Here is a 19,410-nt window from a genome sequence, read left to right as displayed (position 1 = left end):
TAGGAGTGCCTTTACAGACTTATGTCATCCGCTTTCGGGAGAGAATGTTGGAGCCAGAACGTTATCTTTGGCTGTGATACCTCAGCTTACGAACTTAATTGGTGCCCAGAAAGTGTTTGTAAGGCGAAAAGTCCGTCTTCCGAACATTTATTTCCCATAAAATACCATTAAAAATGAGAATAATCTGTTCCCAGGTCCCCCGCAAAACATAATTTCACTCACAATCTGTAATGAAGAGATTAAACATAATTAGTGATAATACATTACATACATGCATTAAGAGTAACATTTTTTTAGATAAAGTTACGTATTATATGATGGCATCCTTTCCAAGCATAAAAAACATTTGTTTGTGCATAAAAATTCATTAAAATTAACACAGGCGTTCGTGTGTTTACTAACATATGCAAGAAAATTTTATTAGCTTTCATTTGGTACCACTTTCAATGCTATAGCATCAACCTCTGGAAAGCTACAATGAAAATAAGGACATAAAATCCCAACTTTTGAAAAAGGAGAAGAAAAAAAGAAGAAAAAGAAGAAGAAGAAGAAAAAGAAAAAGAAGAAGAATACATTTCATTTATGAACACCTTTCAAAACTCTCAAGGACACTTTACAGTCACACTATTTTTTCTGCGGGTAAGCAGCGGCAGCCACAAGCGTCAGCGTTCACTCAACCCGGAAGTAACACAAAGTAACATAAAGTGTATGGCTGCCGCTGCTCACCCGCAGAAAAAATATCCTGTGACTCTAAAGTGTCCTTGAGTGTTTTGAAAGGCGCTTATAAATGAAATGTATTATTATTATTATTATTATTATATATGTAGATACTAAAGGCTGTATTTTCACCACATCCTAGAAGGATTTCAATATGCGCACTGTACTGAATACAATACAATACAATACAATACAATACAATACAATACAATACAATACAATACAATACATATTGATTTATATAGCGCTTTAACAACAACTGAAGCTGGAGCAAAGCAATTTCTACCGTATCGTGAATAGGAAGGATTGGTCGCTAGCTACACTTCGGCTGGAGTCTCGGGCGGAGCCTCGGATGGAGCCTCGCCCTCAACCACAGGCAGGGCCACACCTTCGCCATCGCCATCGCCTTCGCCGTCAGCTTCCTGCGACGTAAGGCCCGTGATGCATTTTGGAAACCACTTTAGAAGCGTACTGGAGCCCGGTTCACCCCACTCGCCTTCGGCCCTGTCCTGTGGAGGGAGAGTGAGTATACCTTTTATGTATTTATTCATTTTTTTCGCGTGGGAGACAGAATTTGTTGACGTCAACAATGAGTTTTTTGTGTTTTTTTTTTTAATCCTGCGTCAGAGATGTTCAATCGGACACTGTGGTTAAAGACTCAAACCCAGAAAGATTGTCTTTTACTGCCGGCAGGAGACGCAGCCATTCATGACATACGTCTGAATTTTGCAGCCCTCTGCCAAGCTATTTCTTGAGAGTATATGCAAATTAAAGTGATACATTAGTAAAACATAGTTTTCTTGAGTAGAATACCACACCTCTTGAGTTCTAAGCACAAACAGCTGTAAGCAATAAAACATTGTCTTTTCTACAAACTGATAAATTTGTAACCTGGCTAACGAGCTCTTCCTGCGAAGGAGTTTCAAGTCGTAAAATACTTCTGTGATAAAGGAGTTTCCCAAGTCCTAAATTCTGTGCCAGGCCAGATCTCCTAGATGAAGATGACAGTTTAACAAGCTGTGTTTGTTGACCTCAGATTGACCCCAGGTTTACTGTAAGTGCTTCAATTGTGTATTTGAGTCACACATGTTGACTAAGCATATAACAGCATGACACTTTTAAATGTGATAATTTCTTCTTCTCCATCATCCTGCATGCTCTTACCTGCTCTATTTGGTGATATTCACCATGCTGCTCACAGCCAATGTCAAATACATACTTTCCCGGACCAGATGGCTACAAAACAAAAAGATTTCAGTGTTGAATGTCATTTCGATTTACAACTTAACCTAAAAGAATTGACCAGAACTCACATTATTGTTGACAAAGTTACTGCTGTATCTGTGGTTGGCGTGGATGAACTCTCCGACAGACTCAATCTTGCCATTCGCCCACATCCCAGTGTACACCGAGCCGGTGTCATGGTAACGATAGGTGCCCTCGCCGTGCCTTTATAAAAAAAAATGTGTCACGCAAATTTTCTCATTAAAAACAAGGTACCACCAAGTGTCACTTCAGCAAATTTGGATTTTTGAGCTGGTCTGTGTTTGGTTGAATGCACATCAAGTGATACCTCAGCTCACAAACTTAATTGGTTCCCAAAAAATGTGTGTAAGGGAAAAGTTTGTCTTCCAAACATTTATTTCCAATAAGAAACCATTACAATGAGAATAATCTGTTCCCAAATCCCCATAAAACATAATTTTCTACTAAATAAGCATAAAAACTACACAAAATATGCCTTATTTTATGTATAATAAATGTCCTATTGTATTGCAATTAAAGAAATAAAATGTACTGTGTAATGAAGTCGTTTTATTGACCTTTGTGACGGTCGTTGACGTAGTTGCCTCTATGATATCCGAGTCAAGTTGCCGATAATATAATACCCTCACTCACACTGTCCCCTGCTAGCTGCTTTTCGTTAATCCAAATCAACAGAAGCTTTTCAACCTCTTCGATTGCCTGAGACCGTTGACACAGAAACACCCTTAGCCACACGTAGCAATGGCCGACTTAGCGTACTGGTACTGGGACGCTAAGTCACACAAACGCACATTTCGTTCGTGTTTTTTCGATGATCTCCTTCTTCTGTTCGACTGTCATTTTCTTTTGTGTCCTCTTCGAGTTCACACTAGCCTGTGGTCGGGTCTTTTTCAGTCCCATAACAGCGAAGGTACTCCACTCGACAACAAACCACATCTGCACTCAAAGAAAGGAGGTGACGAAAACTAGTCCGGCAGCCACCGTGGCGCGGTGTGGTTCGGTTCTTCCACCGAAAACTAGTTCACCTACCAAGATTACATTCTCGCGAATGTAATATTCGTACAGCGAAAGGTTCGTGAGCTAAAGCGTTCGTAAACTGAGGTATCACTGTATTAAGATTTGCTACTGCTGTTTAAATACTCTGCAAAGTTGTTGATGCAATGGAAACTGGGGTCCTTGCGTTTGTTGACATGTCGACGTGCCAAAGACATAACCATTGTTGCCACAAGTAGAATAATTTATATCTTTACAGACATTCGCGTCCAACCACTTCTTGAAGAAGTACCTCATGTGATTAAGCCACTCTCCAACGTACGTGTCCCCATTGGAGTATGTGTAAACACCCTGGCCTTGTCTCAAGTCCTCGGCCCACGAGCCTGCGAGATAAGCAGATGAGGGAACCGTTTGTTAATAATTACAATCCAGTCACATACGCATGTGATGTAAGTGTTGACATACCTTCATATTTGGAGCCATCTGGGTAGTAGAAGATGCCTTGTCCGTGTTTCATGTTCTGGAGGTAATCTCCGACATATCTCGCTCCGTTCACAAAGCGGTATGTACCCTATAAGCAGCACACATACACAAAAGGGCAGCACTTCTGAATGCAACTTGACATTTTCAAACTGATTGTTGCGTTTTTTTTGTAGTTGGTTGTTCTGTCCAGTTTTTTTTTAATGAAACAGCGTTGCACATTTATAGTATACAGTTGACATTTTTATTTTACTATGCTTAGAATATCTTGTTTTCTATCCTTTCAAATTGCTGCTGTGGACTGCAAATTTCCCCATTCTGGAACGAATAAAGGTTTTCTGATTGTGATTCTGATTTTGCACTGCTCTCCAGAAAATATCAGTAAACAAGTAAACAAGAACAATCTATACCCACATTCACATTTGTGGACATCAAGATATACTTTCCTTTCATTATTTGTATTTTAAACTTTTGTTTTTGTTGTTTGTATTGGTAGTTTGGGGCATGGGGGATTACTTGCTACTTGTAGCATATCATGACATGTAATTTTGATGTAATTAAATTGAGGCATGCAACCACTTGTGTGTGATGCAGCCAATTTTTGAAAAATATGAATTATCCTTTCAACAAACAAACGCCTGTTTTCACGATAGCTTGACGACATCGTTTGCTAATTTGGAACTAGTGTAAATACCTTGCCATGTCTTTTACCACGTTCATATCGTCCCTGATAAACGTCTCCTTTCGGCAGAACAGCTTTACCCATTCCATGTCGTTCTCCAGCTTCATTTCGGTCCCCTTCGTATTCCTGGCATAAATACAAAAATGTAACAAAATTGTAAAATGACCAGGGTCGCAAGCATGAACGCCATTTACGTAGCGTCACCTTGGTTACCAGACAATAACAAAACACTGGAATATTGTCTATATACTCACCCCGAGTTTATTACGCTCCTCGTCGAACTCGTCAGAGTCAATATCGGACATTATAAGTGTTCTGTTTAAAAGTAATACTAATTAAAAAAAAAACAATTGTTTAAGTTAGGAAGGAGATATTGCGGGGAAGACGCGTTGAGTTGGGCGAACACCTCGTCATAGGTTCAATCCCGGAAGTTTACATCATTATTTAGTTTGTCACTAGTAAAAATATTATTTAAAAAAACACCTCCCGCCCCGCGTACCGTCATAATCGTCAAAACTATTATTTACGTGACGCAAAAATAAAACTTAACGTTTTAATAATGTTAACTCATCTATTTTGCCTGTTTCACACTCACTTGTATTTTCGCGTTTCGACTTTAAAATATTATTACAGCCACCTTTCCACTTTATAAAAAAAAAAAAAAAGATATTTCTATTTCAAGAAATCAGTTACATCAACGCTGTAGTGTTAAATTGCTTTGACAGCCGTCAATCAAACGTGGCCAATGTAGGACGGAATTCCATTTATTTATTTATAGTAATAATAATAATACATAATACATTTCATTTCTAAGCGCCTTTCAAAACTCTCAAGATCACTTTACAGTCACTGGATTAGTTTTACTTCGTTTGTGAAACCTGTACAATTGGATGCATCGTTGTATTGATTATGTAATACTTGAATAGTTCAACGAAATTATACTGAAATACTATAACATCCCGAATGCCTAAAAAAATCAACAATATTCTCAAATAGTTGTTTTTCCACCAACGGTGTGTCATTCCTTTTAATTTAATACATGAAAAAAAGGGAGAAACGTATGTATTGTACATGTACTTGTATTTGGTTGTATGCGAGGAAGCAACTGCACCCTTCAGTGTCACACAAGAGAATTACAGGAGATATACAAATATACAATATACAAATAAACTTAATTCCCTGGAGGATCCAGCCTTACAAATGATGAAAGACTGCTATATTGGATTACATTAAATAGCACAAAATGTATTTTGCTTGTAAAAATATATATGTAGCAATATTCATGACAAGAAATTATTGTATAAATCGGACTACACAAAATAGACAAAAGTCTGGGATGTTCATGTATTTATTTAAAAAGCATATATGCCCCGAATGAAGGTCATAACCGACTGGAAATGTTCAGTAGTTATGCACCTTCAGGGAAGTGTGGTAATTGTACATTTGACAAACATGGATAGCCGCTGATGAAAAGATCAACACTTTTGTTCACACTCTATTAGGTCAGAGGTCTTGAAATTCACGAGCAAAAGATGGATTTGTTTCCGTGACGATGAATGGAGCAGTCGTGATCCCAACAAAATAATTGCAGACATGCCACACTCAAACTGATTTATCTCCAATGTGTCTTAATCAGCAGTAATCAGCGCATTTCATGATTAGCAGCCACGACGGGGAAACACTAGTCTTGCTCCTCATCCAGATTGGCATCCTCCCATGACTTGTTTATCTGGGCTAAGTGGGTCGACACAGGACCGAGCTAAGACAGCCAATTAAGTACGTGTGGAAAAAAATGATTAGAGTTGAGGCATATTCACTATACCCTCCCCTCTAATTTTTCCTGTTATTAAAAAAAAAAAAACACGTTTCCAGGCCAAGCAGATGGTTCCGTTTAGAAATATCGTAACACGTTGACCACCCAAAATTGTGGCACAAAGGAGACCATCCTTTAAAGGACAACCGACACCATTTTTTGTTTGCTAATTGATCAGAAAAACGTTTTATAGCATCTGAAATACCCAAAACATGCAGGCTGATATTTTCAGTCAAATGCTGAACACCAATAAAAATGACTTAAAGTGTCCCAAAACTACTTCAAAACAATTGCTTCAGATTCGGAGACGATGCTTTCTTGTTGCACATCCAGTTATGAATATGATTCAAATAGTTCTGAAGAGGAAAGCATACATGTTTGCAATCAATCAAAGAAGTCCTTTTGTATCAATTCGAGCCGTCAGGACTCCAATGTAGCGTCCCAGAAAATGCCCAAGATGGCGCCCATGCTCCGTTGGAAATGGGCTGATGTGTCTGCTGGGAATTTGTGTCAACTAGTATCAAATGGTAGTATTGGTGCAACACACAACGATTCACCATTGCGTTATTTATGTGTTTTCCTTCTAATTTCGCCTTCGACACGGATCAAAACGATGTTTTCAGACCAAACAAAATACCCAAAATGCATTGTGTGTTGCTTTCTCGGTCAGGGGCCTTCCTTCAGTGACGTCACGTCAGGAATCGTCACCAACTCGAAAACAAGACTTCCTGAATATTCACCGCGAGTCTTAAAAGGTAAAATACAGCTATATGCGGTGGAATCGTTGTAAAATACGCGTAGTAGAAGTCATTTGAAGTGATTTTACAAATTATGGACACAACTCGGCATCTCCGGGGTCATTTTGATGTAGTTTTGGGACATTTTAAGTCATTTTTATTGGTGTTTTGCATTTGACTAAAAATATCAGCCTGCATGTTTTTGGGTATCTCAGATGCTATAAAACGTTTTTCTGATGTCAGTTAGGAAACAAAAAAATGGTGTCGGTTGTCCTTTAACATGGAAATGCTACCCACTTGCGGAAAAGAAAAAAACATTGCCAGGGGCCATGACCAGCACTTTATCGGCACCCAAGCATGAAAAAACAAAACCCGAACAAATTTGGGAATGGCGCTCGCTCATATTTTCCAAATTCCCAAGTAAATTCGTGAATGGCAGTGAATGAGTTAAAATAAAAAAGAAATTATTTTATAAATATTCAAACAGAAAACAAATCTGTCTGGAGAACAGCACCGGTAATCGGAACACACTACACCACAATGACAGTCATTACATTTGTCTTACATAAATTCTAATCACAAACTACAAGTACAAATATTGATAGTACACAATCAATAGACTCCACCTAAATCATCACGAGTTCCAGTAAAAATTCTTACAACGCAAATCGGTGGGAATCACTCTGCTAAGACCTTCCTGTTCCCTCTGCGAAATATGAACAATTCGACTTTATTTTATTGTTATTAAACTGTGGCCACATCAACCAGTGTAATGGAACACACTGTCTCATACTTTAGCGATACTGTTAAATCACTGTTAAAACGCTCAAAGGCTTTAAAAAAAAACATTTTTATAGAACCCAGTTAAATGCAGAATAAATCCATAAATAATAAAGTTCCAAAACAGATTGCACTTTTTATCCGCTCAATAACATTGCATGAGCATGCGTCTCCAAAGCAGGAAGCACACTGACATTAATGCTGTTATGCTACAACAGCACAGAACCTCAAGTCAGGTCAGGGCCGGTATGTGCATTTGTTCTGGATAGAGTGAAACACGTGGCTGAGGAATTAACCCCCAACTGCCAGGGATGCTGAGATTAGATGCAAAAAGACGATAATGGCAAAAAAACATAATAATAATAATAATACATTACATTTTAAGCACCTTTCAAAGCTCTCAAGGACACTTTGCAGTCACAGACAAGAATAATAATAATACCTTTGTTTTATAAGCGCCTTTCAAAACTCTCAAGGTCACTTTACAGTCACAGGATCAGTTTTATAGGTACTCTAATAAATAAAATACAATCACAAATAGAATACAATAAATAATATGCTATTATAAATAGAAACAAGAGAGAGAGCTACACAGAAAATGCAATTTTAAATAGGCGGCTATTGAGACGGGACTTGAAGGTGGGAAGAGAATCGATGTTATGAATAATGTTAGGAGGAAGTGAGTTATTATTATTATTATGATTATTATTATTATGACATTTTACATTTAAATATGCTAAAGGTCGCAATATTTAGCATTGGTGAAAACTCAACGAATTAAAACTGTATTTATACAGTTTATTTAAAGGACAACGGTCGCCTCCGGACAAGTTGTGTCAATAATTTGTAAAATCACTTCAAATGACTTCTACTGAGCGTATTTTTCAAAGATTCCACGGCATATAGCTATATTTGACGTTTTAAGACTCGCACTGAATATTCAGGAAGTCTTGTTTTCGAGTTGATGATGAAGTGACGTCACGAACAAGGGGGCGGGACCTTCTAAAACGGAAACTTTCTGAGGTCATTTTGAAGTCGTACTGGGACACCTCACAAACATTTTTCTGATGTCAGTTAGGAAACAAAAAAATTGTGTCGGTTGTCCTTTAACTGTATATATATTTAATAGCAAAAAAAATATTTTAGGTGCTCTGTACTTGGGACGTTCAATGACAATACGTAATTTCCACTTTCAAATCCTGACAAAACGACAAGCAGTTACCAATGGTGGCCGCGGAATGGCGATATCGTGCATGTAAAGCCACGACAGGGGCTTAATCGGCGGTCAGGCGATACAGGATGAAGCTCCACATCTGGAGTGAATTAAGGCACAGAACGATAAATGAGAACATATTTCCTTGTATGAGGCGCTATAGCTTAAGGTAATATATGGACTCGTCACTGGTTGGCTGTGGAATTAACATATGGGAACGACAAAGCATATTTTTCAACAGTAGCCAAAATGGAACTGTATAGTGCCACTTAGCAGTTTTTTTGACAACGATACTAGTGCAGCGTGTTCTACCGGAAACAAATTCCTTGTGTGTTCTACATACTTGGCAATAAAGATGATTCTGATTCTGATTTTCTTTCTGTCTGTCTCTTTCTCTATGTATCTTAGTGATGTGTCGTTCGCAAACGAGCCGGCTCTTAGAACCGGATCTCCCAAGTAAACGAAGCGAGGCAGTTCCTGACAAGGAGCCGGAAATGGGAGCCGACTTTTTTTGTCCTCTATTCCCCGCCCCTGGCCTTCGGTTAAAGCCGCACGTGATTGGTCGATATCCGTGGTAGAGGAGGGAGGTGAGAAGTACAGAGGAAAAATTGTGATGGGGGGGGGGGGGGGGGTTAGGGAAGACAGGTGGATAAATGTTATCACATTATGATGTTATTATTTTTCAATTATTATATATTTTTACTAGTTGGTATGATAGCATTGTTAATATTAAAAGGAAATTAGTGACAGGGGACCAGACCAGAGTCACCACAGGGAAAGTCAAAGTTAGCATCCACTAACTCTGTGCACATATAAATCAAGCCATATGCATAAAATATTTGATATAGTGTGTTTTTTACATGAGTAATTCGTTTTTCACAAGATTTTTACATGATTTTTGGTCGTTAATTAATGTAAGCAACAAAAACAAACAAACTGAGGAGCCATTTGGGAGCCAAAAGAGCCGAATCTTTTTAGTGAGCCGAACCAAAAGAACCGGCTCTCTGAAAAGAGCCGGTATTCCCATTACTAAATTGTCTCTCTGTCTCTCTCTCTCTCTCTCTCGGTCTGTCTCTCTCTCTCTCTGTCTGTCTGTCTGTCTGTCTCTCTCTCTCTCTCTCTCTCTCTCTCTCACTCAATCTCACCCTCCCCCCTTTACGTCTCTCACCCTCCGCGCGATTGACTTAAGTGACAAGGTAGCAGTTTGCAGAGCTCTTCCTTTCTTTTTTGACACGCAGAGACAAGCAGTAGCTACTTTTTTCACACAAGAACTTGAAGCAAAGAAGTGCGTTATGGATGCAAATGTGCGCAGCGACATTTTGGAATCGGAGCACATCTAAATTCTTACCAGCAGATGCAAGTTGAGTGAAGAATTATGGATTCGTTAGCGCCGAACGAGACGTCGGGGGAGTGTGCAACGGCACGCGTTTTTGTGGGACAGCACGGGAGCGCGGACGCTTCAAACCGGAGCTGCGGCAACATCTCCACCGTGCTCACACCTCGCGGTGTCCGGCCTAAGGGTGAGAAAACACGTCGAAGTTGGCAAAAAAAATATATATATATATATATATATATATTTATATATAGACGGAAAAGATACGTGGCACGGTGACGTCACTGTTTCGATCGAAACCCTTTTTAAGTCACCACCGTTAACGGTTAAACACACTCAAACTCAATTTCTGATTTAAGTTCACCGGCCATAGCATGTAAACTCTTGCACAACAGGATGAGACAATTTTGATTGACGGCTGTCAAAGAGGTGTTTATTTTAAAGAACAACCGACATCACTTTTATTGTTTCCTAACTGACATCAGGAAAACGTTTTATAGCATCTAAAATATCCAAAACACGCAGTATGATATTTTTAGTCAAATGCAAAACACAAATAAAAATAGTGACTATAATAGGACTTAGTGTCCAAAATCTGCAACAACAAAAAAAGAACCCGGAAGTGACGAGTTTCAGAAGGTCCCGCCCCCTTGTTCGTGACGTCACGCCAAGACGTCTTGCCTTGCTTGAGAATCAAAACAGATTCGGAGAAGAGGCTTTCTTGTTACTCATCCAGTTATGAATATGATTCAAATAGTTCTGAAGAGGAAAGCATACATCTTTGCAATCTATTAAATAATTTATTCCATGCCATTTTGAGGTATCTGGGGGCGGGAAATGTATCACCAAAAAAGAGGCAGAAAATGGCGACAAAGCTCCGTATAAGGAATTAATCGGCCAGTTTCCACAGGCTTATTAATTCCTTAAACGGAGCTTTGTCGCCCTCTTCTGTCTCTTTTTGTTGCAACACAAAGTTTTCAGACCAAACAAGTACAGCAAAATGCATTGACGTGATGGAAGGACTGCTACAAGGTGTCCTTTTTTCGGTCAGGGGCGTTCCTTCAGTGACGTAACGTGAGGACTCGTCACCAACTCAAAAACAAGACTTCCGGAATATTCAGCGCAAGTCTTAAAAGGTCAAATATAGCTCTATGCGGTGGAATCATTGTAAAATACGCTCGGTAGAAGTCATTTGAAGCCATTTTACAAATTATGGACACAACTTGTCCGGAGACGTCGGTTGTCCTTTAAGTGTTCATACTGAAACATAATATGAACTCCCTCAAACGTTTTGGTTAAGACATAGTCCGAAAAAAAATACAAATCTGTTTGATACATTTTACTAAAACATATTGATAAGTAAAGAAGAACATTGACATTTGTTGGATGGACTCATTCCAACTTGAACAGCGTTGCCATTATAAAGGGAATATTATTGGATACATAAATTGTAGACAGTCATAAATGATATCGTGGCTAACGGGTAAAACAGAATGTTCTTGAAAAGAATTACGCCTGGCATAATCTCTGAGAGGAACGCACTCATCTGTCGCTTGAAACAACTGTTGCATTGCTCCATTCTAATATTATTTGGCACTGAATTCATTATTCATGTATTTTATTTGTCAGCTTACTAATATTTCACCTTTATTTCACGTAGCAATGCAGCTAGGATGACGCTTAAAACTACAAAGAGTTCTTTGGCAACACAAAATTCCTACTTATTTCAAACCGATAAACACTTTAAGGCAAAAATTAGTGCATCAAAAGATAGGATTGGATTGGATTGGATTTGCCTTTATTAGTCTCACAGTGGAGAAATTTACATTTCACAGCAGCAATAGGCTACCAAATGAAAAACATAGTCATGTAGTTTATTTAATACATTGGAAAAATGAACTTTGTTAAGAGCAATACATCAGGGAGACTAAACAAATTCTCAAAAAAAAAGACTAGTAACATAGCAGGGATAATACTAGTGAGCCTCAATCGGCAGTACATATGCATCTAAAAGCTAGCTAGCTAGCAAGCACTCATTTGACGACAATGAGGTTAAAATCTTAGCGAAAGAAAATAGATAGTTTGAAAGGGGAGTAAAAGAAGCTATTTTCATAAAACAGCAAAATCCTCCACTAAATCGCCATGGTGGGGTGAGGTTCAATTTGGATCGTTCGTACAACAGACTTCTTAGGCAACATAGGTTTAGTTATGCTGATCACAATCAGAATCATCTTTATTGCCAAGTATGTAGAACACACAAGGAATTTGTTTCCGGTCGAACATGCTGCACTAGTATCATCATCAAAAAAATTGCAAAGAGGCACTATACAGTTCTGATGAGGTGATACCAGAGCAAATGGGGCAATCAGGTCAGTCGTAGACCTCATACTCAGGCAGGACAATAAAAGTAATCATAGCAGAGTCCAGCACCGCCACGTCTGGACAGTAGGGATATATATACAGGGCCGAAACTACCAGCAAGACTTTAGTTTGCTGACGAAGTCTCTTAGATAAGAAGCGAAACGTCCGACACCTTCAAAGAAGTACAGATGACGGCTGAAAAAAAAAAACCTTTTCATCGATGGACCACTCCTATACGACTAAGAGTTTACACATACAAATTCATTTATAATTTACATAAATTGATAACATATCGGACATAGTTGAAAAATATTGAAATTGGATGTCATTAAAACAGATCATGCATATTTTTTTTGTTTTATTTTGAAAATCTTATTTTGAAGACAAATGGTACCAAGTTAAACTGATGTAAAATAGCCAAATTCAACGTCACGTCAGAAGCAGTTGCATTATTTTGTAACCCGAAAATTGTGGCATAAGAGTGCAAATGAAACCTAGCTGTTGAAAGGGATTCAGCTCGATCAGATGACCTCACATCTGGACTGTGACACAGTCACGCTTCTGCAAAGGGCAACGTTTTTTTTTTTTTGTTCCCGTCAGGGGAAATTTCAGCTTTTTAGTAGCCCCGGGGAAATACTAAAGGTGTGGGGGAAAAAAATGCAATGAAGGTGGAACAGTGTTTCAGTGATTGGCACTTGTGGCTCACTGTCAAGAGGTTCTGGGTTAAAATCTTGACTTGGGCTTTTGGAATGAGGCATGAAATTGTACGCCATGTATTTCAAATCCCCTGCTTGACAGTGCGTGCATTGTTGTGATCTAGAAAACAGACTAAACAGACACTCATATACGATGTCAGAGATGTTCGATCGGACACTGTGGACGAAGGCTCGGACCCAGAAAGATTGTCTTTACTGCCGGCAGGAGACGCGTCCATTCATGACAGACGCCTGAATTCTGCAGTCCTCTGCCAAGCTATTTATTGAGAGTGTATGCAAATTTAAAGGACAACCGACGTCTCCGGACAAGTTGTGTCCATAATTTGTAAAATGGCTTCAAATGACTTCTACAGAGCGTATTTTACAAGGATTCCACCGCATATAGCGATATTTTACCTTTTAAGACTCGTGCTGAATATTTCGGAAGTCTTGTTTTTGAGTTGGTGACGAGTCCGTACGTGACGTCACTGAAGGAACGCCCCTGACCGAAAAAAAAGAACACATCGTAGCAGTCCTTCCATCACATCAATGCTTGTTTGGTCTGAAAACCTCGTGTTGCGCCAGAAGAGGACGTCCAAGCTCCATCGAAGGAATTTATCAGCCTGTGGAAACGCAATACACTGTCATGTCTACAAGAGGGCGCCATTTTCTGCCTCTTCTCTGGGATGCTACATTGCAGTCCAGATGCCTCAAAATGACACGGAATAAATTCTTCAATCGATTGCAAACATGTATGCTTTCCTCTTCAGAACTATTTGAATCATATTCATAACTGGATGTGTAACAAGAAAGTAGCCAAATCTGAAGCCATTGTTTTGATTCTCCAGCAATGCAAGACGTCATGGCGTGACGTCACGAACTGGGGGCGGGACTTTTTGAAAATGCCCAATTCGCAGCTCAATTTTTTTGAGACACTTTAAGTGATTTTTATTGTTGTTTTGCATTTGACTAAAAATATCATACTGCGTGTTTTGGGTATTTTAGATGCTAAAAAACGTTTTTCTGATGTCAGTTAGGAAACAAAAAAGTGACGTCGGTTGTTTAAGTGATCAAATTATGTGAAAGACAAATTACTCATGTTAAAAATACACTATATCAAATATTTTTATTTATATGGCTTGATTTATATGTGCACAGAGAGCATCCACGAACTTTCACTTTCCCTGTGGTTACTCTGGTCTGATGATCAGCTGTCACCAATTTGCTTTTTCATATTAATAATGCTATCATACCAACTAGTAAAAAATATAAATATTGAATAATAATAACAACATAATGTGCTAACATTTGTCCACCTGTCTACCCTAACCCCCCTGCACCTCCTCCTTCTCCTCACTGCTGCGTTTGTCTGTAATTTCCCCCTCCATCCTCTACCAATCACGTGCGGCTTTAACCGAAGACTGGGGGCGGGGAATAGAGGACAAAAAAAAGTCGACTCCCATTTCCGGCTCCTTGTTAGGAACCGGCTCTCTTCATTCACTTCAGAGATTCAGCTCTAAGAACCGGCTCGTTCGCGAACGACACATCACTTGTACACATCTGACTTTGCTCACAGTGGTCCGCAGTGTGCAAAGAACTCTTTCTAGTTTGACCTTTTTTGAATCAAACTCTTGTTCTGGCCCCCTTAATTGTTTGCTAATGGAGTGTGTGAATCAGCGCACAAAATAAAGTCCTGTACCTTCATTAGGAGTGTAGGCAAAGACAACACGTTTTCAAATCAACGCTTCATGCTGTTCAAGCTTTCCTCAAACCTGTCTCACTGGTTTTTTTACTCACCGGGCGTCTTTTAGCTCCCGACCTATAGAATGCATTCTGCAAAGACAGCCTGCCTGTCAATCAATTTGAAGTCCCCAATCAACTTAAAGGACAACCGACGCCTTGGGACAAGTTGTGTCCATAATTTGTAAAATCGCTTCAAATGACTTCTACTGAGCGTATTTTACAAAGATTCCACCGCATATAGCTATATTTTACGTTTTAAGACTCACGCTGAATATTCCGGAAGTCTTGTTTTTGAGTTGGTGACGAGTCCACACGTGACGTCACTGAAGGAACGCCCCTGACCGAAAAAAATGACACATTGTAGCAGTCCTTCCATCACGTCAATGCATTTTGCTGTACTTTGTTTGGTCTGAAAACTTCGTGTTGCACCAAAAAAGAGGCAGAAGAGGGCGACAAAGCTCCGTGTAAGGAATTAATCAGCCCTGATTAATTCCTTACAGGGAGCTTTGTCGCCATTTTCAGCCTCTTTTTTAGTGCTACACCCCCCCCCCACCCAGATACCCCAAAAGGGCAGGGAATAAATCACTTAATCGATTCCAAACATGTATGCTTTCCTCTTCAGAACTATTTGAATCATATTCATAACTGGATGATTAACAAGAAAGCATCTTCTCCGAATCTGAAGCCATTGTTTTGATTCTAGAGCAAGGCAAGACGTCTTGGGGTGACACCACGAACAAGGGGGCGGGACCTTCTGAAACTTCCACTTCCGGGTTCATTTTTTTTTTTTCAGATTTTGGACACTTTAAGTCATTTTTATTGGTGCATTTGAATAAAAATATCACACTGCGTGTTTTGGGTATTTTAGATGCTATAAAACGTTTTTCTGATGTCAGGAAACAAAAAATGATGTAGGTTGTCGTTAAATAGGTCATTTTGGAACCTGCGACAACATATTGTGATGATATAATTCATAATGAGAACTTGACTTCACTATTCCTACATTTAGCTCCCCAAGTATCAAAACGGGAAACAAAAAGAGGGGTGCAGGTGTTTTGTCGGGCACACAGTCAAGCGCCACAGTGAACATCATTTCACACTTCGGCAGTCATGCAGACATCAAATGAAGTGGCCTGGCTGGATCGCTGTCTTGTGGAGTGCCAACGAGTGAGGAGGTCTTCAGTGAGTCAATGACAATGTTGATGAGCTATCCAGGATGAGGACTGATTGCAATTCATCAAGCATCAACAGGAGGGCATTATTTGGGCAATGACAAAAGGGGGGCAAAAGGGCGGAACTCACTTCTTTTGACCTCAAAAGGCTCAATTCGGAGCATTTCATGCAATTCCTCTGCCACGATCAGCGTATTTTTCACACAAAGTACAGTAATACCTCGGTTTACGAACCCCTTGGATTACGAACTTTTCGATTTACGAACGTTAAATTTATGAAAATTTTACCTTGGCATACGAACTATTTTTCGGGATACACACAGAGCTGCCACAATGAGTGATGTGTCGTTGGCAAAGGAGCCCGTTCTCCGAACAAGAAAATGGGAGCCGGCTTGTGTTGGTCCTCTATTCCCTGCCTCTAGTCGTCGGTTAAAGCCACGTGATTGGTCAAGAACGCAGGAGCGAGGGTAGGCGGTTTAAACATTAAAAAGACAGGCAGACGATGGAGACAGAGAGTGACAAAATGGATAGAAAACAGTGAAATATGGACTCGTTTCAACTTTGATAGTTCAAAGGATGAATGTAGACTGCAAGGTTAAAATTCCCGTCAATCAGGCTTCACAAATAACCCGCACAAACCATCTGTACACTCGATGCAAAAAGCTATCAACCCAGATAAACAGAACACAATTGATGAAGAACTAGATACGATTATCGCAGAGAAAGCACCTACAAGGGATCGTTTCTCAAGATGGTGAAAGAAGAAGGTTACGTTCCTCATCAAGTGTGTAATGCTGATGAAACCGGACACTCCATTCCATCAAGCCATCAACGACCATCACAAAAGTAAATAAAACCACTTTATTATACAGTACAGTTTATTTATTTAATTACAATACCACAGCACATTTATTATACATAAAATAAGGTATATTTTGTGTAGTTTTAAGGCTTAGAAAATTAGAAAGTAGAAAAAAATTGTTTTATGGGGACCTGGGAACGGATTATTCTCATGTAATGGTTTCCCATTTTAATCCAAACGAAGATTAATCGTGGGCAGAGGCTTTTATTAGACACGCAAATAACTTGTGGCTCAGTTCATAATAGGGTTCATTGTCTGCCCATGAATATTTAACATTTAATCAGCTTTTCCCATTCAACAAATCTGACATTTTATGAACGATGAATTATTCTCTCTTCCGCCTGTCTCATAAGTATGCAGCAAGACAATTTTTATTCCGGTTGGCTCTTGTGTCACTATGTGGGGGTAGGAAAAAAAAATTAAAAAGAAATCTGCCCATGTTCATGTAAGGCTTAGGTATTGGTAAATGTCACCTGGAGTGTCTTATCCAGCGTCGCAAATGTCACCTCAGCTGTGTCACTAAGCTCAACGGCAATCCACAACAGTTAAAGGACAACCAACATCACTTTTTTGTTTCCGAACTGACATCAGAAAAACATTTTATAGCATCTAAAATACCCAAAACAGGCAGTATGATATTTGTAGTCAAATGCAAAACACCAATAAAAATGACTTAGTGTACAAAATCTGCAAAAAAAAAAAAAAAAAAGAACCCGGAAGTAGCCAGTTTCAGAAGGTCCCGCCCCCTTGGTCGTGGTGTCACCCCAAGACGTCTTGCCTTGCTCGAGAATCAAAACAATGGTTTCAGATTTGGAGAAGATGCTTTCTTGTTACTCATCCAGTTATGAATATGATTCAAATAGTTCTGAAGAGGAAAGCATACATGTTCGCAATCGATTAAAGAATTTATTCCGTGCCATTTTGAGGTATCTGGGAAATGTAGCACCAAAAAGAGGCAGAAAATGGCGACAAAGCTCCGTGTAAGGAATTAATCAGCCCGTTTCCACAGGCTGATAAATTCCTTACATGGAGCTTGGTCGCCCTCTTCTGGCTCTTTTTGGTGCAACACGAAGTTTTCAGACCAAACAAGTACAGCGAAATGCATTGACGTGATGCAAGGACTGCTACGATGTGTCCTTTTTTTTCGGTCAGGGGCGTTCCTTCAGTGACGTAGGGTGAGGACTCGTCACCAACCCAAAAAAAATGATGTCCGTTGTCCTTTAAGTGAAAAAGCTCAGCGCGAGGTAGTCAGGTCGAGGTGTACCGATGGATCCAATGGAGCGACAGAATAACATGACTTGTCGAACGACATCATGATTTTTTTAAAAGCAAATCCAGAAGCTGTAGCCAGTTAAAATGTTCTCACAGCTTGACCTGGCTGGACCTTGGTGCTTTTTGATAAGCAAGTTTCGCATCGCCATCTGTGTATTTCACATACTATTTGCATCCCATGTGGTCCGGAGAAGAAAATGGAGCCACTTTTCAGGATGTGCGTGTTTGCCTCGTATGCCCACAAGGAACAATTTTGAGAGGCCAAATCACTTCGGGAAAATAAATCGATGAGGGCGTAATTACCACTCAATCTTAACCAACACGATATCATTGTTGAATGACTGTGTGAATGTTTTGTTTTCAGTCCTTAACTCATTCACTGCCATTCCCGAATTTTGAAAAGCATGACATGGAGCGCCATTCCTGAATGTTTTCAGGTTTTGTTTGTTTGTTTTTTTCCTTGCGGGGCGGGTGGGGTGCGTTTCAAGCTTCAGTTTGACCCGTGGCAATGTTTTTCCCACCCACGAGGGTGCAGAATTTACCTTTTGTCCATCCACCCCCACTTTCAATGCAGATAACTCTACAACCATGTGACCTCGACAGTAACCACGACAGAGTTTGAAACAAAAAAAACAAAAGTGAAAAAAAACATGCGTGAAATGGTGAGAAAATGGACATTTTGACTCGTTTCAACTTTGATACAGTTCAAAAGCAGAGTGTAAACTGGAAGGTTAAAATAAAGCGAATCAAAAAGCTATCGACCCAGCTAAACAGAACACAATTGATGAGGAACTAGATAAAATTATTGCAGAGAAAGCACCTACAAGGGATCATTCCTCAATATGGTGAAAGAAGAAGGTTCCTCATCAAGTGTTTAATGCTGATGAAAGCGGCCACTCCATTCCACCAAGCCATCAACGACCATCACAAAGGTAAATAAAACCACTTTATTATACGGTACAGTTTATTTCTTTAATTATAATACCATAGCACATTTATTCTACATAAAATAAGTTATATTTTGTGTAGTTTTAAGATAATTAGAAAGTAGAAAATTATGTTTTATGGGGATCTGGGAACGGATTATTCTCATTTTTAATGGTTGATGGGAAATAAATGTTTGGCAGACGAACTTTTCGCCTTACACAAACCAATTAAGTTCGTAAGCCGAGGTATCACTGTATTAGATTTTGAAAGTTTACGCTCTAAAAATTTTGTTTTTAGTCAATGCTGTATTGGTTTACCTTGGAATATCAACACCTAATGGTAAACATGGCGTTGTGTCCCTTGC

At 39.4% G+C, this 19,410-nt stretch overlaps 2 protein-coding genes across 4 annotated transcripts in view; one reads left to right on the top strand and one right to left on the bottom strand.

Moving 5' to 3' along the window:
• Positions 1–167: 167 nt before the first annotated feature.
• rsph1 (radial spoke head component 1) overlaps positions 168–19,410 on the bottom strand; it is a 24,539-nt gene continuing 5,296 nt past the window's right edge. The window contains exons 2-8 of one of the 2 annotated variants that reach the window (XM_089002803.1): positions 10,030–10,195; positions 4,151–4,264; positions 3,442–3,547; positions 3,269–3,359; positions 2,031–2,166; positions 1,882–1,953; positions 168–1,226 (exon numbers count right to left, since the gene is read on the bottom strand). In XM_089002803.1, coding sequence (XP_088858929.1) covers positions 1,035–1,226; positions 1,882–1,953; positions 2,031–2,166; positions 3,269–3,359; positions 3,442–3,547; positions 4,151–4,222 — 669 coding nt within the window. In that variant the 5' untranslated portion in view covers positions 4,223–4,264; positions 10,030–10,195 and the 3' untranslated portion in view covers positions 168–1,034. Of the gene's footprint in view, positions 1,227–1,881; positions 1,954–2,030; positions 2,167–3,268; positions 3,360–3,441; positions 3,548–4,150; positions 4,265–4,392; positions 4,547–10,029; positions 10,196–19,410 lie in introns of those variants that run through there. The other variant, XM_089002802.1, reaches the window with a different exon arrangement.
• The window catches only part of cckbrb (cholecystokinin B receptor b), a 22,214-nt gene continuing 12,652 nt past the window's right edge, over positions 9,849–19,410 (top strand). The window contains exon 1 of one of the 2 annotated variants that reach the window (XM_089002793.1): positions 9,849–10,201. In XM_089002793.1, coding sequence (XP_088858919.1) covers positions 10,057–10,201 — 145 coding nt within the window. In that variant the 5' untranslated portion in view covers positions 9,849–10,056. The remainder of the gene's footprint in view (positions 10,202–19,410) is intronic. The other variant, XM_089002791.1, reaches the window with a different exon arrangement.

The sequence above is a fragment of the Hippocampus bargibanti genome, linkage group LG08 (genome assembly GCF_051943395.1).
Source record: "Hippocampus bargibanti isolate YZ-2025 linkage group LG08, ASM5194339v1, whole genome shotgun sequence".
Lineage (NCBI taxonomy): Eukaryota > Metazoa > Chordata > Actinopteri > Syngnathiformes > Syngnathidae > Hippocampus > Hippocampus bargibanti.
Note: the sequence above shows the minus strand (reverse complement) of the source record. Positions and strands in the feature narration are given on the sequence as shown.